Raw genomic sequence first — 23,488 nt, 5'->3', positions numbered from 1 at the left:
TTTCAGTTTTTTATCTACAGGCCATGTAAGGGCTTATTTGTTACAGGAATAGTTGTACTGTGTAATGGCGTCTTTCATTTTACCATATCATGTATGATGGAATCCCACAAATATTATTTATGAAGATATAAATTGGTGAAATCGCAAAAAAGAATGCAATATGGTAACGTTTGGGGGGTTCCTGTGTCTACGTAATGCACTATATGGTAAAAGCGACATGATACCATTACTCTATAGGTCAGTACGAACACAACCATATGCAGGTTTACGCAGATTCTCTAATGTTATATATTTTTTTTAAATGAAATCCTTTTTTTTGGCAATTAATTATAAATAAAATGGGACTATTGTGACGCTTATAAAGGTTTTATTTTTTCACCTACGGGGCTGTATGGGGTGTCATTTTTTCCGCCATGATCTCTAGTTTTTATTAATACCATATTTGTGAAGATCGGACTTTTTGATCACTTTTTATTAATTTTTTTATATATATAATGTAACATAAAATCGGTAATCCGCGCACTTTTTTCCCTCTTTTCGTGTACGCCGTTCACCGATCACAATGACGCTTGTTATATTTTAATAGATCGGACAATTCCGCACGCTACGGTATATTATATGTTTATCTATTTATTTATTTTTATATGTTTTATTTATATAATGGGAAAGGGGGGTGATTTCAACTTTTATTGGGGGAGGGGTTTTGGGGTAGTGTGTTAGTGTTTTTAACTTTTTTTTTTTTACACATTTGAAGTCCCTTTGGGGGACTTTTACATTCACTACTTGGATTTTTACACTGATGAATGCTATGCCATAGGCATAGCATTGATCAGTGTTATCGGCGCTCTGCTCATTGAGCCTGCCTGTGCAGGCTCAGTGACCAGAGCGCCGATCGGACCGCGCGGAGGCAGGTGAGAGACCTCCGGCGGCCCGTTTTACCGATCGGGACCCCCGCAGTCACACTGCGGGGGTCCCGATCGGTAAGTGACAGGGGACTCCCCCTGTCACTTACACTTAAACGCCGCGATCACGGCGCGACCGCGGCGTTTAAGGGGTTAATGACACGCGGCAGCGCGATCGCTGCAGCGTGTCAGTGCCGGTGAGGTCCCGGCTGCTCACTGCAGCCGGCCCCCACCTCCTATGAAGCGCGCTCCGCTCCGGAGCGCGCTTCATAGCGGGAATAACACCCATGACGTAAGGTTACGTCATGGGTCGTCTGGGGACAGACTTCCATGACGTAACCCTACGTCCAGGGTCGTCTAGGGGTTAAAGAAGCAGTTCACTTTTTATTTTTTTCGCCCCCCCGGGTAGCCGCTGTCATATATACTTACAGAAGATGATCGGTGTCCTGTTCCCGTCGGTCAGTTCCGTCCCACGGTGCCGTTCACATCGGGCGCGCGCTCACTTCCGCCGGCTGCTGCGAGTCCTCTTCTCTGCCCAGTGATTATACGCCGGAAGTCACTCGCTTCCATGCATTCTCTATGGAAGCGCGTGACTTCCGGCGTTCAAATGACAAGGGAGAGAAGAGGAGTCACAGCGCCGGCGGAAGTGAGCGCGCGCCCGATGTGAATGGCACCGTGGGACGGAACTGACCGACGGGAACGGGACACCGATCATCTTTTGTAAGTATACTTGACAGCGGCTACCCGGGGGGGCGAAAAAAATAAAAAGTGAACTGCTTCTTTAAGCTACTTATGGTGCATAATAATGCTTACTTCAATCTCTACTTACATATACAGTGATACCTCGTCTTAAGAGTAACTTGGATTAAGAGCGCTTTGCAAGAAGAGCTCACAGTTTTTCAAAATTGTAACTTTGTTTAATAGCATTGCTTTGGTTTAGAAGCTTTCTGTACTGGGTGGGAAGGGGAGTGGGGGAGGGGCATGTTCTGCATAGCAGAGTCTACAGCCCTGTACTCTGACCCAGGAAGTCTCCTTCACCTTCAAAATCATAGCAGATACACTTCAAGCTGGGGCTTGCATCAGGGGACAGGACTGTGGAGGTAATCTCTTCAAAGCTGTAACCTCCCAGACAGAGAGTGCTGCATTTATGGGCCCACATCTTCCCTCCTCATTCCCTCATGCTCCCTGCAGTCACTGTTAGCCCTTGCATTTCGCATCCTCTCCATTCCTGCTATAATGTGCCTGCTCTCCCACTCAGCTATACACACTGCTGCTAGAAAATGTGCCTATACTTACACTCAGCCATTCACACTGCTGTATAGGAAAGTTTCTGTCACTGTCCTCCTGCACAGCTCTGTGATTCTCACTTCCTGATGAACACACATGCTGAACACACACTTGTTTCCTATTGCTGTCATGTGACCCCACAGACAGCAGCCCTGCTTCTCTATTCTAGCCTGTTGTACTACGCTACTGCATTATGGGGATCTGCAGTTCCATCCTGTACCTACAAACTGCTGCTGTTTTTCAGGTTCATGCACTTACTATACATTATACTCCACATGCTGATTGTTATACTGTACAGTGACTGATAATATGGCACATCCAGCTGTTTCTAAATGTTTGTTTCATTTTCTTTACATGTTATTCAGATTAAAAAAAAAATATATTATTTTTGGGGTGTGGAACCAATATTCTGCATTTCAATGATTTGTTATGGGACAATTTGCTTTGGATTAAGAGTGATTTGGATTTCAAGCACGGCCCTGGAACAAATTATGAACAGACTTATTCTTCCCCGCAGCTTATGCTAATTACATGTTATCCAGGCGTCAGGGTGGGCTACTCATCCAAACTAGCGTTAAATCGTGCAGGACCTACAGCATTGCTGAAAGGCCGTCCACTCATAGGATTGCTCCTCAGTGACGCCGCAGGTCCTGCATATGAGAAAACACAGTTTGCTTTGTGATGGGTGTCTATGTGTTCTGTATAGATGATTGCTGATAACCCCCAGGGATCCCCACTAGAGTAGCACAGAATAAATGGATAATCTGTGGGCATAACCTGCTGAAACTTGGAAGTGATGCGAGTTCTGTGCTGGACAACGTCCTTGGAGATGGTTATATCACAAGTAAAGCAGAACATGTAGTTCTCCCTGTACACGCAGCCTGCTTCTCTTCCTGATATACCGTATACCAGTTCATCAGTCTGGGTATCTGTTAGCGGTGTTTACATGGAATCTGCTGACTCTAGAGAGAATGTACAGGCCATGTGTATAGCATGCATCGTTCACTCCAGTCTTCTGATTCACTGACACTAGGGTTATTTACTACAGTCCCAGCGGCCTGTGTGTCCAGGTAGCCCTAGTTATATAATTTTCCTTCTCTAGGTGATGTAACACTATCACCGATAATAGTAAAACAACACCAGGGATGCGGCTTATTGTAATCTCCAGGGTCACTATTGTTCTAGACTAAACAGGTGAAACACTTACGTTACAAAGACATAGTACTGTCAGGTGATCATGACTACTGTGCTGCATTAGTGTAGACTTTATCGGCTGTGGCTTGTATCCTCAGTATCCTATGGTTATATACATGGGTCCACATACAGGCTCCATGTCATGGGTGCAATAATACAAGCCCTGCTGGAATAAAAACATGATCTCATGATCATGAAATAAACTATTCCAGGGCTGTATAGCAGATGGAGATGAGCAGTTTTCCCCGTCCGCAGTGTGTAGTGAGTGCTGATAGGTAAAGCAGCAGTCTGCAGGGACGTCTGTGTGCTGCTGCACTGCCAGGATAGAGCCGCCTGGCCTGCACCACTGCTCTAAACCTTACTGTGCTGTATAAGGGTGCCTTTACACAGAGAGGTTTATCTAACAGATTTTTAAAGCCAAAGCCAGGAATGATTTCAGAAGAGTAGAAATCTCAGTCTTTCCTTTATGACCTGTTTTCTGTTTATAGTCTTTTCCTGGCTTTGGCTTCAAAAATCTGTCAGATAAATCTCTGTGTAAGCACACCCTAAACTGTGTACTACTGCCCAAAGCTTCAGCCAGAACAGGCTTCACAGGTGTGTCAGTGCTTTCCTGGCAGCACTTAAGTGTCCCTTCTTATTTTCCATAATCCTCTCATCTTATCAGCCCCTTCTATTGTCATCCATTATATTCCGCACTGTCATTCAGAATGGGCCCCAGTATTTCTAGACACCATGCTCCTCCCAGTTGTCCAGCACACTACTCTGTATTTCTAGGTACAGTTCTCTAGACTCTCAGCCACATTATCCCCAGTGCCACAGAGGAACGGTATAACTTTTTTTTTTCAAATAAGAAATGAAGCGTTTAAAACACAGTAGTCATACAGATGACATATAGCAAAAAACATACATATCCACGGTATGCTAACGAAATAACATAAAACCGGCTATTGCCCAGTCTAGCGGAAAGCACGGAATTGGGGAAAAACAAAGTAAGGCTATGTTCCCACACAGTTTTTTTTGCCCAGTATTTTGCAACCAAAACCAGGAGTGGATTGAAAACACAGAAAGGCTATGTTCCCACACTGTTGAAATTTAGTAGATGGCCAATGGCCACTGTTAAATCCACTCAATTTCAACAGTGTGTAAACATAGCCTTTGTGTGTTTTCAATCAATAGGCCTTCCATGATATTGGGAATTGGGGCCCTAAAATCCCTGCTGAACAGAGCTGTGGACTCTTTGGCAGCAGTTCTGTAGAGAATGAATCGAGCTGCAACCCATGAATTTCGGGTCCCCATTCTCGACCATTGCCCTCTCCCCTGTAATCCTATGGATACTGTGGACAGGGCATAACTACTCCAGATAGGAGTACCTCTTTAAAGTATAGTATGATAGTTATTTTGGTATTGAGGTGTGTGTGTGTGTGTGTGTGTTTTTTTTTTTTCAGTTTTTTCTAAATCATGCCAACATGGTGGTGTTATCAAGTGGCAGTAATGTTTAGGTACTATATTAGTATTTGGAGGTAGACTATTAGGTATTTAGACTTCAGAATCTATTACAGCATAGTGTGCCCTTTATTTCCCATAAGGGCACATGAGTTGGGGCAAACGGTTCACACCACTGATCACCAGACTTTTACATTTATCACTCATCATTTTTATTGTATATTTGCTTTGTTGGTTCCATTCCTACTGACACAATATTGACACGGCTGTGGGTTAGGATTTTCTCCTTTTACAGCGGTATAAACTTTCAATTTTTTTCAGCAAGCTTTTGAAAATTTGTCACCATACCTTATCTGTGTTTTTATTGCATTCACCTTAGATTTCACCTGTCAGTAAACTGTGTTTGAACTGAGTTTGGTGAATATTGTTGTGGATTTTAGACCCTTTGCGAAGGGAAGTGAATCTGCTCCTTCAGCGATAACTCCATATTTCACTCAGTAGATTGTGATAAGATATTAGTAGTACAAAGTCCACTTCCATTATTTTTCTAAGCAGGTACTGTGTATGTTTTAGTTCACCCCTGTCATGAACGTTTAATCTGTTTCTCCACTAAACTCCTGAATCATTGTGTGTTGACTTAGCTGAAAGCTGTAAAGGAGAAGCTGGCATTCGTGAGAGAAGTCAGGCCTAGGCAGCCTTGAAGTAGATTCCCTGTACACAGCCTGGGGGAACCATGCCAGGGGGGGCCACAATTTTTCTCATAGACTCATAATAGAGCATGTCTCCTGCCATGATGGGAGTGCTAAGTTGGGGGAGTGAAGCACCTGGCTTTATCTAGTGACTGGTGGGGGTCTCACCTGCCAGCAAGTCATCCGTCCCGCCCCTTCTAATGATAATCGATGGATCAGTGGATCAGGCAGACTGGATGACGCGGCAGTGCTCGTAACAGTGTATTGGAGTGAAGATTACTCTGACTCACAGTGCGGGACCGGCGCCGAGGAGGAAGGTAAGACACGTACCTTCCTCCTCAGCGTCCTGGGCGATATAGGGGGCTAACAGCAGGTTAGATACATCTAACCTGCTGATAGTTCCCTTTGAACCTGTCCTTTTTAGGATCTTATACTAATTTTGGCAATTGCATTATAATTAAAGCGACCTTGTCTTGCAGGTTTGTTCACATGCTAATACATACATACACACTCACACACAGCAGATTTGTGGAGAAATTTCTGAGACTGAAAACTAGACTTTATTCATATAAATAGGGTTGTTTTGGTAGCAGGTAAATGGATTTTTACAAGCCACAGTCATGTGAATGAGACTGTAAGGCCCCCTTCACACGTCAGGAAAATCTATCCAATTTCTTGATGGGAAATACAGATAGATTTCCTATAGAGTTCTATTGGGCACAGACCATTCAGGATTTTTCATGCATGTGTCATTTTCTTTGCATTTTACCAGCATTTAAATGCTTAGTTTTATACCAGAAAGGAATTACTAGATTTTTTTTTCTGCGGCAAATATGCTTGAATGACATTGGTGAATGTGATTATAGTGTTTTATTTGATAACATAGATGTATAGTAATAAAGGAAATGCAATAAATATTTGGTGTCTTTAAATATAACTGCAGTGTCACAGAACAATAAACATAGCACGCTGATGCCAAACCAGACATAATGTGCGACTTGTAGACTTGATATGTGGAAACTCAATCAGGAAGCATTATAGGGATAGTGGGTTATGTAGTCCAGTCATTACCCATGTTATTGCTGCTTAGGAACACTATCCATTATGGTAATTATGCATCTTTATGAGAGGCAATACACATGATCTAGCTTCAGGCTTAGTAAATTACATTAAAGAGCTGCTTTTTAGCAAATTTGCAAGATATATGGAGCACAAATGGTAATCGTGTAATGTAATATTAGTCAAATGCATTTGCTTTGTTTGTATGGACTGCTGAAGATGGAGAGGAGACTGATCATTGGGCAATCGCACAAGTCTCCACTATGTGTAGTAACCATCTCATTCATTCATATACAGTGCTGTTTTCACAGGCCGCTCCACCTCTTCTCTGTGTATTGTTATGATTTTTATATTCTTAAGCTCATGCATTGCAGGGTACGACCACGAGTTGACTCCCATCTCTGTGCTGTGGTGATCTCAGCATCCGCCACTGATCAAAGCTTATTTTGTTGTTGTGTTAGTTTGTTTTTTAGCACTACCATAGTTCCATACATTTTATTTGTTACTTAGATTTTACATTCCCAAGAGAAAACAAAATGTCTTTACCCTTCCTCCTCCACCCTGAGCTTCCTGCATCTGAATACAGAGTTCTTTAATACATTGTGTCCGTGGCTTATGCTGGAGTAAACCAGTACTAGTGCCATAAGACTTCAGTGTACTGATGTCAGACCTCAAGCATCCTGAATTGTTCTGGGTTTTGCTAAACCAAGCAAGATTTACTATTGTAGCCTTACATTTTACAAAGTTTCAAAAAAAGACAGTATAACAATACTAAACAACAACAGAAAGCTCTGTGAACTAGTTACATTTAAAGGGAAACAGTCAGCTCTAGATCATGCTCAGAGTGGAAGGGTCAGGGAGGCTGTGTTGAGATTTAGGATGCATGGTATTCTGCAGCCTCTGCTAAGGGAGCACTGACTGTTATCACCGCTCTGTGCTAGATTCAGTCACCGCTCCCTCTGCAGAGGCTGCCAGACACCACACCACGATCGTGTCTGGCAGCCTCTCACCCCCACCCCTCCACCCCCATGCACTGTATATTAGAATATAGCTTACAAAAAAGACACCACTAAATATACTCTCATTATAATCAACTATTCATCAAAAAGAGCATAAAATAAAATCTGTATAGTGACAGTGCTGTTTGGCAGCACTAGAACAGAGCCATGCAGCTTATAGCCCTACAGTTCTCGACACAAACGTTGGCGGCAGAAGAGAGGCCGTGTCACCCCTTACTGCTGCCACTAAACGGAAGTGCATACATATATTAAAATATATGTTAAAAAAAATAGCTATATTAAGTAATGTAACTTTATTAAAGCAATCTATTTACCATAAATTTTAAATCTCCGGAGTACCCCTTAAATATGTCAATTAGACTGTTTACTGCACATGGGGCGGGACTACCACTCTCAGTGCACCAGTCTACCCCCCAGACTGCCTCCTCTTGAATATAGAGCCCATGCTCTGCAGTGACGTCTCTCCGGCCACTTATCGCTGCAGAGCACTGGATGAATGTTCAGAAGAAGCGTTGAGCTGGCAGGGTGGATCAGTGTCCTGAGGGCTGAAATGCCTCCCATAGGGCACGAAATAGCCTAGTTGGCATATTATTACAGTGAAGGATTTAAAGCAGCACTGTTGTTATAACTTTCTAAATCAATAGTAGATGTAAAATAAAGCAAGTTTGCAATTTACATTCATTATTTATGTTGTTATCATGCTGTAAAACAAAGCTATACTTACCAGAAATCCAGGCCCAGTCTCCTGAAGGCAGATTTTTAGTCTTGTGCTGGTTAAAAAAACAGACTAAACACATGAAGTCTGACCTGTACAGAGGGTCACGGCTCAATGTGTCCGTCAATCACATGACTGCCTGCTCTCTGTGAGTGCTCAGATGACCTGGGATACACAGGACTTCCTGTTTTCTGACTGTTTCCTGTTTTTTGAGAAAAAAAAGAGCCAGAAAACAGGAAATGTTGTGTTTTTCCATGATAACAAAAAAAAAAAAAGTTAATTGCAAACTTGCTTTATATCACATCTACTGTAGATTTAGATTTTGAAAGTTATAACGACAGCAACACTTTAACCGCAACCAGTGCTGAGGATAAAGGTTAGAAAACTACCATCTCCTGCACTATGGGAACATGCCAGCAAGTTATAGTATTCTAACCTATTGTTAGTTCCCCTTTAACCTTAGAAATACTTTGTATACCCATCTGACTTCATGATGACATCTGACTTCATGTGTAGTTTTATGATTTACGTGCAGGTTTAATTTGACTTGCAATATAGATATTTCATAGTAAAAACCTGTATGGTTTGGTTACAATTGTAGTTCAGAGTGGAAATAAGTAGATATGAGCTCGCTCATGATCGTGCGGCGTTTGTGTGGCGGTGACTGAAGGGAGCCCTAGGAAGACAAGGAAAACGTGAATACAGCCTATCGCGGCTAGCACTATATCCTATCCCTACAGTCGTTTAAGCAGACTGGTGCATGATGAGAGAACTGTTCGGGTGGGAGCATATGGAAAGTTCACACCTACTTTGGATGCGCTGCCCAAAATATCAGAGGGAACAATGGTAGTGTGAATTTAGGCTATTTCTTAAGGCATGTGTTTTGTTTTGTAACAAGATTTAGGGTAGCTTAGCGAGTTTGCAGCAAAATCTGCTGCGTATCCTGTTGTGTAAAGCTTAAAGAGGATGTACCACCAGGTACATCCTCTTTAATCTGAACTGACAGATCGAACGGCGCCGTCACGGGGAAGCCGGTGCCGCTGTCCGTTTTTCGGACCGTGGCCCGGCTCCCGTGCACGGCGCCATTCTATGCACCGGAACCGGCCGGTGCTCAAGCACTGGAGGTAGGACGGCCCGCCCCCAGTGGGAGGGAATTCCCTCCCCTGTATGACGCGGCTCCATTCTTTCTAAGGGAGCCGCGTCATAGAGGGGAAGGAACGTGTACATGTGCACCTACCCTAAAGGGTTATTTCCATCTCAGCTAGTATAGTTATACTTGGAGATCTCGTCAAGTTATATATTTTTGCAAATACATTAATTTAGCAGACTTTGCCTCCTCCTGATATGCTGCTCTTTGCCTCTCATTGTTGACAGCTTGTCGGCTAGGTTACTGGCCACCACTCTGCTCTAAAAGCAGTGGTCTGGCTGGTGTTTGTATAGCTAAAGATACTGGGGGAGACTTATCAAACATGGTGTAAAGTGAAACTGGCTCAGTTGCCCCTAGCAACCAATCAGATTCCTCACAGACTGTTTGGAAAATGAAAGGTGGAATCTGATTTGTTGCTAGAGGCAACTGAGCCAGTTTCACTTTACACCATGTTTGATAAATCTCCCCCTATATCTATATATGTATATACCAGCCAGACCACTGCTTTTAGAATAGAGATGTGGTGGGTAACATAGACAAGGAGAGGTCAATAATAAGAGGGAAAGCGCGGGTATCAGCAGAAGGAGGCATGTTTGCTGAGTGGATGTGTAGCTGAGCACTTATGTTGAAATGGGAGTGGGACCCAGTGAGTGTCGGGCAGTGGCAGGTTTTTTTTTTTTGTTTGTTTTTTTACCCTTTTACAAAAAACAAAAAAACAGACACACAATATACCTTATTGGACTAGTCAGGTGAAAGCAAGTAAAGTGATGTTATGGAGGTGTCTTCTCCTAGGTTGGCGGCTAGTGACCTGTACCAGCTGGTGCACAGAATACACATTCCTGTATATCTGCAAGACAAAATGTGCTGACGTGATGACTACCCACTAGACTTGTTTAAACAGAGATTTGTCTCTATCTGTAACACTCCATTGACTTCCAGCAGCCATGATGAAAGGAAGGATTGCTAATATTAGCTGCGGGAACTGCTGTGGGACCAGTATGCTTCAGTGACATTTATCTGTCGCCAAATACCAGAATTCCATATAGACGGAATAGCAAAGGATTGGAAGACAATTGTTCTGGTTAGAAAGGTGAAACCTTTAAACTTAGATGCTTGGTTAGTGCACCATAAGTTCTACAATTATATTATTCTCTTTTCACCTACTAATAGTATATAATGAGAGGGATAGTCCACATACGTAGTCTCATACCAGAACGGGGTTTGGGTTTGGTAAATGTTTCTTTAGTTTTTCTGAACTCTGCCATATATTGCTATATATTGTAACTTCTAATAACTTTGCATGCAGACCCTAGAGTAGTAAAGGTAATAGAGCTGCCTTAATAGGAGAGTGGAGATCTTTTTCTATGTACTAAGATAAGGCTTCTGACTTTTTTGCTTTGGCTTAAAGGGGTCGTCCAGCGAAAATCTTTTTCTTTCAAATCAGCTGGTTTCAGAAAGTTCTATAGATTTGTAAGTTACTTCTATTTAAAAATCTCAAGTCTTCCAGCACTTATCAGCTGCTGTATGTTGGAAATGTTTTCTTTTCAGCCTGACACAGTGCTCTCTGCTGACATCTCTGGCCAAGACAGGAACTGTTCAGAGCAGGAGGGGTTTTCTATGGGGATTTGGCAGGGGGTTAACGGGGTGGTTTCCTTCCATACTTCCATGTATGTCTTCCATACAAACTACAGGCCAGGGATCCGCAACGGATTTGGCTTCAATAATCTCAGATAAATCTCTGTGTAAACGCACCATAAGGCTATGTACACACACAGTATTTCCCTCAGTTTATTTTCAACCAGAACCAGGGGTGGAACTGACAGGGCAAAATTATAACGGAAAGATTTGCCCAGTTTCTGTGTTTTCCGTTCACTCCTGCTTTTAGTTATAAAAAAAAAAAAAAAAAAAAAGACTGATGAAAATACTATGTGTGAACATAGCCTTAAAATGAAGCCCTTCCTCTTCCCAGTGTTAGGCTGGGTTCACACTACGTATATTTCAGTTAGTATTGTGATCCTCATATTGCAACCAAAACCAGGAGTGGATTAAAAACACAGAAAGGCTCTGTTCACACAATGTTGAAATTGAGTGGATGGCCGCCATTTAATGGCAAATATTTGCTGTTATTTTAAAACAACGGCTGTTATATTGAAATAATGGCAGTTATTTACTGTTATATGGTGGCCATCCACTCAATTTCAACATTGTGTGATCAGATCCTTTCTGTGTTTTTAATCCACTCCTGGTTTTGGTTGCAATATGAGGACCACAATACTGACTGAAATATACGTAGTGTGAACCCAGCCTTAATTGGGACAACTCCAGTATAAAGGAGCTTTTACACGGGCCAATTATTGTGCAACAAATCGAGAGAGAGAGAGAGAGAGAGAGAGAGAGAGAGACAGTATCAGTAGATATCCCACGGCACCCAAAGGGTTAACAGTACAAAACATAGATTTATTCAAAAAAACACAGTGTAGCACATTGGTGTTTTTTTTTAAATAAATCAACGGTTTGCACCGTTAACCCTTTGAGTGCCGTGGGCTATCTACTTACTATTTGAATACAGTCAAGAGTCAAGACCTAGGTCCGCTGGCACCAACCCCACGCCAATTGAGCAGTGCTGCTTTTTCTCTTTTTTTTGTATCTTATCTACCTATCTATCTCCTATCTATCTATCTATCTATCTATCTATCTATCTATCTATCTATCTCCTATCTATCTGTCTGTATTCTGTATGTATAATAAATATATAATATATATATATATATATATATATACACACTATATAGATAGATATAGCAAAAAATATAGGCAGCACAATAAACGAATCCACGTTTGTATTACCATTGGAAAATGGGGTTTCAAAAGGGGTGTGGCTTTTAAAAGGGGCGTGTCATAATTATCGTTCAATTTATGGTTACCGCGGCTACATGTACGATAAACCGCGATATTGATTTAGCCCATTATCGCCCAGCCCTAGGTCCGGGTTTGATTGTTCATACCCGTACCATTTGGGAGATAGAGCCGGGAAAAGACATGCTGTGCGTGGTCCTCTCCCTTCTCTGTGTCAGGTGATCCGTTGGGCTAATAGTGGACATGAGACAGAGCCAGGAGAGGACTGTGCTTAGCGCGGTCTTCTGATCGGAACAAGCTGGACCAATTAAAACTTATGACATGTCTCTATGACATGTCAAATGTTTTGTGAAACAACAGTGACACTTAAAGGCCAAGACCAGGTATGTATCATAAACAGATGCGATACTAGCTTCTGGGGTAAGCAGTGTAGCTTATGGGGCTACGCTATTTGCACAACTCCCATTAAAGTCAATGGGAGCTACTCAAACTGCATAACTGCCACGCTTTGGCTTGGTTTTCAGCTTCCTGACCATTTCCTGTGGTCCCAGACCGGAAAGCCATCTGTAAGGAGCACACCTTCACACATACGGCTTCCTAGATGAGGTGTAATAAATCTATAGAGTGGGACTGCACTGATCTGTGGGCTGCCTTCATCCTGCACAGCTATTCCGGAGACCTACATGCACCTGCACATTGTAAAGGTTATTTATGGCCATCTATAGTATACAGGCATGTGTAAATGTGACAGCTTTACACCTAATTCATCTAAACAAGCGCTGATTGCTTTCCTGCAGAAATTTGGGACAAGATGTCCCCATGTGTGACCACAGTTCATTCCCCTGGCTTTGCACTCTATGTAACACAATGTAGCAGCCTGCAGAAGAGACACTTTATTTGTTGTGCGGGATCCGATAATCCGCAGTCATTACTTTAATTGACGGGTGAACTTTGCCGCATTCATGAAATGTGCCCGTCAGCATTTGTCTCACTCGCTCTCGCATTACATTTTGGATAGCACTACTGTAACCTCATAGAAAGCGAGGACTGTGCAGGCGTTTGTTGTGGAACATCTCCTATTTCTACCACCCACTCTACATGTGTGACAATGAAAACCTTCCATGCCGTGCGATGCCCAGTGACCACACCGCTATTTCTGAACAAGCTTCCTATTCCAGACACTTCTCCATAGATATACTGGCTATTATTCAGACTATATCTGATCAGAAATGGCTCCCACTAAATATGCTGATGATTTACCCTTTATATTAATATCCGATGTTATAAAAATCTTTCCATATTGTGAGTAAGATGCCAGAACGTGACAGATGGAGGTTTGATGCATGGGTGAGACTTTGCTCTATGCCAGCATTCATGGTAGAGGCAAAGTCCACGTCGCTGCAGGGAAGGAAGGGGAAGTGATGACTGGTTACCAAGAGCTTTATATCCCCTACAGCATGCGGCCCTCCAGCTAAGGGGGGGGGGGGGGGGTCAACTGTCCTGGCTGATAGACAAGCCTCCCCCCCCAAAAAAACAAAAAAAAAACGGAGGCTGGACCTCTACTTTAATGAATCAGCCATTTTAAATTAACTTGCATCAGAAAGTTATACGCTGTGTGCACTGTGTCAGACTGGAGACAATACACCACTTCCTGCAGGACAGCAGCTGATAAGTACTGGAAGAATGGAGATTTTTGAATACAAGTAAATTAGTCTATATAATCTTCTAAAATCAGTTAAATTGGAAGTATTTTCTTCCTCTGGAGTATCCCTTTAAGTGTAACATATGGTAGATCCAAATGGAAAAAACATCCCCGCTTTAGCACAATAGAGAGGAGATCTAATATGGGCATATTCACTTTTAATAAGACTAGGAGAAAAACAGATCTCTTACTGTTTGAATGAATGTGAAGATCACTATTAATAATTCTCATAAAGCTGTAGCGTCCCCATGGCAACTTTTGTTCCTAGTTGATCATCTTGCCATGCTAGAGAATACTTGGGCAGGACTTGGCAAGAAGCATTCAGCCCATACTTTTCAGTCATGAGTAAGGAAAGAAATAGTTTTTGTAGTGAATAAATGCAATTTAAGAGATTGAGCTGCAGGTAATTACACATTGTAGGTAACGCAGAAGAATAGCGGCTGTGTTTTCTCCAGCTCCATAATGAATGATGCATGTAATAGTCAGAATGTTTATTTCATTAGCTCCTGCTGGCAATGAATAGTACAGGATGAATCCTTTATACTTGTAACCTTTAAGACTGTGTTGAAGCCCATGCATATCATTTGTCTTTGTTCTGTATGTTCCAGATAAGAAGTAGAAATGTCATCTGACTCAACCTCACCTCCTACTGGCACATCCAGTGAGTCGCCTGTATCTCCCCAGTCTCCAGAGTCGCCTAAGACCCTTAATTTACCAGGCCCTCGGCGAGTAAGAGATCGCTCTCCATCTCCTATGAGACACCTCATCCCCAGTCCACTCCCAACTAGACGTACAAGAACATTTTCTGCGTGAGTCTCAATAACATTCTCATTTTATCTTTTGAAAGCTCTTCAGGTCATAAGCATCTATCATGCAGGTTATTAAGCTATGGAAAGGTCATTGAACTTGATACAGCCTCTAGTCAGTCTAATGGGTTGTATTAAATGTGGGTGAAAAGAAACAGTAAGGTCCCCAGGTATACCATCTCCAGTAATCTAGTTAATGCACTGATCGGCTATAACATTAAAGAATAACTTCTGGAATGAAGAGGTGAAACAGTAAATGCTTTGTCCTTAAAGTGACTCTGTACCCACAATCTGCCCACCCCAAACCACTTGTACCTTCAGATAAGATAGCTGCTTTTAATCCAAGATCTGTCCTGTGGTCCAATCGGCAGTTATTGTCCTAGAAAACAACTTTTAAACTTGCAGCCCTGTATTAAACTGGCGTGGCCTAGATTGTGTATGCATTAGGCTGGCACAACCGCTCTGTCCCTCCTCCCCACCCTCCTCATCATTAGGAATGCTTCAGGCAGATTGCCTCCTATTAATCAGCTGTGTCAGCCCGTCACATGGACTGGATCATTAAGGCACCCGTGCAGTGTTCACTGGAGAGGAATAGGTCTTTAGAAAAAAACATTTGACATGTCACGTCAAACGTTTTGGTCATTGCGGGTCTGAGTGATCAGGGGAACAAACCAGCAGAAGTCCACGCTGCAGTGCATTTTTCTCCCTGCCCTGTTTCTGTCCGACCTGGATGGCCCCATAGACTTAGGCTGCATTTACATGTTTGAAATTTTGTTGACCTTACAGACAGGGAAGGCCTGTGATGTTTGTTTCCCCGCCAGGCATTATTTATCAACATGATGCCGGCAGCAGGGAAACTGGATTTTCTTGTGCTCTGTGACAAACATTTTTCCCACTCCCGGCATGATATTGATACATAGTGCCAGGTGGGGAAACTCTCCAGTACAGGCCTTCCCCATCCCTAAGTTCCGCAAAATTTACGGACATGTGAATGTGTCCTTAACAGTCCAGGTCACATAACATGGAGCAGGGAGAAAACACATTAAGAGTGGTGCTTAAAATTTGGGCTGGTCCTTGAGGTGTTGATCTTGAGAGATCCACTAAAAGGGCCAAACTAAGCTGGGTTAGCCATAGGATTGGCATCCATACACAATGAATGGTGCCAGAAGCCTGTGTTGTCTACTGCGTATTGGTGGCGCAGATAACTTAACCACTTACCTGCCAAAGGTTTCCCAAGGCCCCCACCAAGATCAATCAACAGAGCCTTCAGCGATCAGCCATAACATTATGCTCTGGTTGGCAGGGGCTGGGTATATTGGGCAGCAAGTGCACAGTCCAAAATGTAGAGCAAGTGTAAGGATCAGGGTCAGGATGCTTTTGGTGGACAATAAAATATACTGTGTATCACATCCACCAAAGGCCTGTGCCTGTAATTCCTAGCAATACTGCCAAGGGATGATTAGCAAGGTAAAAAATGTAAATGGCCTGACACTTATATGGGAACCCAGTGACCCTCCAGGGGATATTCTCGCCCAGGACAGATTCCATTCACCCAGTATGTACCCCTTGATGCAGACTCCCAATTTTGCTAAGGGAATATCTGACGCGGCTGGCTGCTCACCCTTAAAGGGGTTGTCCGGCGATAAAAAATTATTCACAGAATAACACACATTGTAATGTATGTTATGTCTGTGAATGGCCCCCTTCCCCGTGTCCCCCCACCCCCCACCCGTGTACCCGGAAGTGTGGTGCGCTATACATACCTGTCACGTGCCGACCACGGTCTCCGATCCTCAGCAGTGACGTCTTCTTCGGGCGGCCAGCGGATCTTCCCGAGTGCCGGCCACGTCATCAGCCGCGATTGGCTGAGCACAGTTATGCTCAGCCAATCGTGGCTGAGCTTCGGATGACGCTGCAGAGGGCGGCCAGCACTCGGGAAGATCCGCTGGCCGCCCGAAGAAGACGTCACTGCTGAGGATCGGAGACCGTGGTCGGCACGTGACAGATATGTATAGCGCACCACACTTCCGGGTACACGGGTAGGGGGTGGTGGGACACGGGGAAGGGGGCCATTCACAGACATAACATACATTACAAAGTTGTATAACTTTGTAATGTGTGTTATTCTGTGAATAATTTTTTTATCGCCGGACAACCCCTTTAAGAATTAAGAAATATTTGTCCAATCTCAGAGATAAAGTAAAGGGTACCTTACATTTTCTGACTGCTTACTGTATAGTGAAAGGAGATGTATGCAATACTGTATGTCCCACAAGTCACTACACTGCTTGGAGGTGACATATTCCCTTATAAACAAAAGCCATAACAGTGCCTGATCGCCCCCTTGTTTGAGGTTTGCCATATTTTTAGCTATATAGGTAAAATGTTGTTCTGCTGCCCGTTCTTCATGTTCTTTTCTTTCCCACAGAACTGTTCGAGCTTCTGAAGGACCAGTGTACAAAGGCGTGTGTAAATTCTTCTCCCGCTCTAAAGGACACGGGTTCCTAACACCTGAAGATGGAGGGCCGGATATTTTTGTACATATTTCTGAGTAAGTGTACTGACCTTATTTCATATGGAAAGTGGGACATGGTTCATGTGAGCACCTGCATGAACATACGGTATATAGAGTGTTGCACTTCATGCCCTCATGGTTCTTTTTTTTCATCATCTAGAAGCACCATGGGATCTATCATTTTCCGGCTTGTCCCACATGACTGCCAGTGATTGTATTACCATTCACTATTAGCTGTGGGTTTGCTGACTCTTCCTAGATTGATAGCTCCACTTTATATCCTGTAGGGCTGAGAAGCAGAAAGCCATTATATCTATCTAACAATGGATCCACATAACTTATTTATGAGGTCATAAACCTCCACTTGCTTGATTCATTGATAATCACCATTTTTCACTTTTCATTTGCGTGTGTTTAGCCTAATATATTCATTTGGTTTTATATTCATCTTCACGCTTTTACTATGTAAGCGAAAAAGAGAAAATAATTATACTGTGTGATCTGTCGTTTTCAACTCAACAAAGTACGCTCAGAAGCAACCCAGTCCTTAAAGGGGTTTTCAGGGCAAAACGGACTGATGAGTTAGCCACAGGATAGCTTATCCGTCACTGACACTCAATACCCTGCTAATCGTCTGCTCAGCGCCCACACTACACAGTGAATGAGGCCAGAGGTAGCTGACTTTGTTCAATGTGTAGTGACTGGTCCTGGTTACTGCAGCTCAGTTTTCCATTTACTTGAACAAGAGCTGAACTGCAGATAAGTTTCACCACCAATTGGGCTGATATGCAGGGGCGGGCTGGGCCGGGGGGCAGGGTGGCATCTGCCCCCCGGGCCGGCCTTCCCCAGTACATTACAGGGCCGCGCTGAGGCTGCTCACCGCCCCAGCGCTCTCCTCTCTGCCTGTGCTGCAGGGCCGGTCTGTGATGCCAGTGGCAGCTGAAGCTGCTCCCCGCCCCCCGTTAAGCCCCGCCCCCTGTGTACCGTCCCATGTTCCTCCTGGCCCGGGACTTCCTGTATTACACAGTGTGGAGAGGAGGAGGAGGCTGGCTGCTAACCTCCAGCTACACAGCGTCCTCCAGCTCCAGGCTCCTGCTCCCTGACCATCCTCCTCCTGTCCTGCTCTCTGCTCAGCAGCTATAAATGCAGGTACTTCGGGTTGTAGATAGGAGGGAGGTCGGGACAGAGAGGAGAGGGCTGTCTGCTGGGCTGGGCTGACAGAGGCAAACACACACACTAGCATCTGTTCCCCCAACCCCCTGTAGCTGCTGCCCTTTACCCCCTATAACTGCACCCTCTTCCACAAGCTGCATTGCCCCTCTGCACCTGTAGTTGATATGTACTTCCTAAGGCTGCTGTGTGAGCCTTCCCCCCCAGACTGCTGTGTTCTCCCCTTCAGGCTGCTTTGCCTCTCCCCCCCCCCCCTTTCAGGCTGCTGTGCCCCTCCCCCCCCCCCCTTTCAGGCTGCTGTGCCCCTCCCCCCCCTTTTAGGCTGCTGTGCCCCCCCCTTCAGGCTGCGGTCCCCCCCCACCTTCAGGCTGCGGTCCCCCCCCCCCCCCTTTTCAGGCTGCTTTGCCCCCCCCCCTCCCCCCCCCCCCCCCCACACACACACATTTCAGACTGCTGTGCCCCCACACACAGAATGATACACACTCATAGAGAACAATATACGGTCATACAGAACAATACGCACCCATACAGAACAATACGCACCCATACAGAACAATACGCACCCATACAGAACCCATGTTGTTGATAAAGACCAGTATGGTCGATACGCGTGCAGCGTTGATGTAATAAACATCCATTGAAGCAATCTACACTAGCGAGTGCCGGGATTCATTCCATTATCCCATACAGAACAATACGCACCCATACAGAACAATACGCACCCATACAGAACAATACGCACCCATACAGAACAATATGCACCCATACAGAACAATATACACCCATACAGAACAATATACACCCATACAGAACAATATACACCCATACAGAACAATTTACACTCAAACAGAACCATACAGAACAATATACACCCATACAGAACAATATACACCAATACAGAACAATATACAACCATACAGAACCATACAGTGCAATATACACCCATACAGTACAATATACACCCATACAGAACAATACGCACCCATACAGAACCATACAGAACAATATACACCAATACAGAACAATATACACCTATACAAAACCATACAGAACAATATACAGTACACCTATACAGAACCATACAGTACAATATACACCTATACAGAACAATATACACCCATACAGAACAATATACACCCATACAGAACCATACAGTACAATATACACCCATACAGCACAATATACACCCATACAGCACAATATACACCCATACAGTACAATATACACCCATACAGAACAATACGCACTTATACAAAACAATATGCACCCATACAGAACAATATACACGCATACAGAACAATACGCACTCATACAGAACAATATGCACCCATACAGAACAATATACACCCATACAGAACATTATACACCCATACAGAACAATATGCACCCATACAGAACAATATGCACCCATACAGAACAATATACACCCATACAGAACAATATACACCCATACAGAACCATACAGTGCAATATACACCCATACAAAACAATACGTACTCATACAGAACAATATGCACCCATACAGAACAATATATACCCATACAGAACAATATACACCCATACAGAACCATACAGTGCAATATACACCCATACAGAACAATACGCACCCATACAGAACAATATACACCCATACAGAACCATACAGTGCAATATACACCCATACAGAACCATACAGGGCAATATACACCCATACAGAACAATACACACCCATACAGAACATTATACACCCATACAGAACATTATACACCCATACAGAACAATATGCACCCATACAGAACAATACGCACCCATACAGAACAATATACACCCATACAGAACCATACAGTGCAATATACACCCATACAAAATAATACGTACTCATACAGAACAATATGCACCCATACAGAACAATATATACCCATACAGAACAATATACACCCATACAGAACCATACAGTACAATATACACCCATACAGAACCATACAGTGCAATATACACCCATACAGAACAATACAGAACCATACAGAACAATATACACCCATACAGAACCATACAGTGCAATATACACCCATACAGAACCATACAGAACAATATACACCCATACAGAACCATACAGAACAATATACACCCATACAGAACAATACACACCCATACAGAACCATACAGAACAATATACACCCATACAGAACCATACAGTACAATATACACCCATACAGAACAATACACACCCATACAGAACCATACAGAACAATATACACCCATACAGAACAATACGCACTCATACAGAACAATATACACATTTTGTAGGGTATTTTGGAGCATATTATATAGTAGTCAGTATGTTGGAGGTCACCCAGCTTTCCCAGCATCTTGTAGTCAGTAAAATGGAGGTCACCCAGCTTCCCCAATATCTTTCACTCAGTATAATATGGTCACCCAGCTTTCCCACCATTTTATACTCAGTAAGATGGAGGTCACCCAGCTTTCCCACCATCTTATACTCAGTGGCTGGTAGCCTCGGGGAGCTGCATAGTATATCTATACTGTGCAGCTGAAAACCATATCACCACAATTGTGCTAATTGGTTCCCTTTAAGGAGCACTCCAGCCCTTACCTATTATTACCCACCCCACATCAGTGCAGGGACGGTAGATGGCACCCCGGGCCTGTACTTCTGCCAGCGGCGATGTTCCAACCATTGGGGTAACATCTCCTTCCCTTCTGGTCATTTGTGACAGGGAATTCCTACTGCTCTGTGTGAAGGGGCCAGAAGTCACCTTGTCAATGTAAGTCTATGTGATGGTTCCGTGTCAGCGCTGAGCCGTCCCATATACTTAAACAGTAAAGAGATCCCCGACCCCGTCACAGCGAGCAGTAGGAATTCCCTGTTTACAAATGACTGGAAGGGCTGAATGTGTTATCCGAAGTGTGAGAACAGTGCTACTGGAGAAAGTATTGGAGTGGGTGGCATCTACCTTCCCTGCACTGATGTGGGGAGCGTAATAAGTGAGGGCCTAGAGTGGTCCTTGAAGGATGGGCCGCGAGGAGGCTACTCATGGGCCAGTGCTGTGTGCTTGCCTCCCAGGCTAAAATTTGCCAGCCAGCCCCTGCTGATATGGTTCCCTGTGTCACTATATAAAGCCCCTGTGCAGCCCGCGGCACATACATTGGGCTGATTGGTTCCCTTTTAAGGGAGCTCAACATTTGGCTGTCCCCGTCAGACCCATTAAGTGGACTTACAGTGTGCACGGACATACAACACTTTATTGAGACTCCTTTTCTGCGAACAGAAACAGGTTTGGAACCACATTCTAATGATCAGTGGGTTGTGAACAGACATATATCATTGTGGGAAACGCCTCTACGGCGCTGACCAGGACTGAAAAAACAGTTACTTTCTTCTAAAAACACTGCCACACTTGTCCACAGGTTGTGGGTGGTATTGTGAATCAATCCTATTCAATTCAATATAGCTAAGGTGAAGTGTTGTCTGGCTTTCATACTGCTGTATTTTAAGGATGTTTTTATTAAGAATTTGTTTTCCTGTTAACAGTATTGAAGGAGAATATGTCCCCGTAGAGGGTGATGAAGTCACTTACAAAATTTGCACCATACCTCCAAAACATGAGAAAAAACAGGCCGTGGAAGTCGTGATTACCCATTTAGCTCCGGGATCAAAACATGAGACGTGGTCTGGACATATCATCACTTCTTAGATCCATGTAACTAGTGTTGTGTTTTGTTTTTTTTGTACCATTGTTTGATAACATACATTCTTTATTACCACCTATAGCAATCACCTATATACATTCCCACCACGATTGCACTGGATTCTAGATTTAACGTTTTTTCAGTACGCTGCCTTATTTTCCATAGTTTGTTATTCAGGGTTGTAAATTGTGTCCTTCTGCTGCTGTGACCAGCACATTACCATTCATGTTCCCTTCGGATGGTAGTAACAGTATACAGGTGTATACAGAGGCATTTAAGAAGAGGATAAAGCTGAACGCCACACTGGTGTAGCTCGGATCTGTCCCCCCACCCACATGTTCCTGTTTATGCACAAAAAAAATAAAGTGTGCTATACTGATGCCGACTTTGAGTAACTTAGTAATACCTGACTATTTTACAAAATGTTTTGTCTTCAATAAATAATTGCATTTTATGTAATAAAGTTGAAATTAAAATGTGTCCAGCTCATTGTGTCTACATAACCAAATCAGAGGTTTTTCTCCAATAGGAAACAGCTTTGACTGTCCATGTTATATTTAAAAGTGTATATCTATATAATATATATAATATGAATATGCATAGCAGGTGGACGGGGAACGCATTAAAAGAGAAGTCCAGCGAAAATTTTTATTAAGGTATTATATTGCCCCCCAAAAGTTATACAAATTACCAATATACACTTTTTTTCCCTGCACTTACTACTGCATCAAGGCTTTACTTCCTGGATAAAATGATGATGTCACGACCCGACTCCCAGGGCTGTGGGTGCTGAAGAGGATGATGGCAGGGGGGTGCTCAGTGCCCCCTCTGCCATGATCCTTTCCAGCAGCCACAGCCTGCACAGCTCTGGGAGTCGGGTCGTGACATCACCATTTTATCCAGGAAGTGAAGCCTTGATGCAGTAGTACGTACAGAGAAAAAAGTACTTTTATAAGCATTTCCCGTTATAAGTTTATATTGGGGATTTGTATATCGGACTTCTCCTTTAAATGCTCAGAACCTGCTAATTAGCATATCAGCAATCATCCAAAATCTGCCCAGTTCCGGACCCCAGTATGAACAGCGGCACTGCAGTCCCAAGGTAAATAGCTGCTGGCTCACATCAGCAGGTTAACTGGCCCGAACCTGGTGATAGTGTCGCTTTAAGAAAAATGTCAGCACACAGTTGCATGTATTTTCATATGTAACAGCATATGTACATATGATAGTTTGTCACTATCTAGCATATACTGCTTACTTAGCTGAAGACCTTGTGGATGCTTTCATACATAAA

The 23,488-nt window shown here is 43.4% G+C and overlaps 1 protein-coding gene across 2 annotated transcripts in view; it reads left to right on the top strand.

The window, feature by feature from the left end:
• CARHSP1 (calcium regulated heat stable protein 1) overlaps positions 1 to 22,670 on the top strand; it is a 29,691-nt gene extending 7,021 nt beyond the window's left edge. For both annotated transcript variants that reach the window (XM_069985404.1, XM_069985406.1), the window contains exons 2-4: positions 14,622 to 14,822; positions 17,248 to 17,370; positions 22,037 to 22,670. In XM_069985404.1, coding sequence (XP_069841505.1) covers positions 14,635 to 14,822; positions 17,248 to 17,370; positions 22,037 to 22,199 — 474 coding nt within the window. In that variant the 5' untranslated portion in view covers positions 14,622 to 14,634 and the 3' untranslated portion in view covers positions 22,200 to 22,670. The remainder of the gene's footprint in view (positions 1 to 14,621; positions 14,823 to 17,247; positions 17,371 to 22,036) is intronic.
• Positions 22,671 to 23,488: the final 818 nt, after the last annotated feature.

Source organism: Dendropsophus ebraccatus, chromosome 9 (genome assembly GCF_027789765.1).
Source record: "Dendropsophus ebraccatus isolate aDenEbr1 chromosome 9, aDenEbr1.pat, whole genome shotgun sequence".
In the NCBI taxonomy this organism is placed as follows: domain Eukaryota; kingdom Metazoa; phylum Chordata; class Amphibia; order Anura; family Hylidae; genus Dendropsophus; species Dendropsophus ebraccatus.
This window is presented reverse-complemented; position numbering and strand designations above follow the sequence as displayed.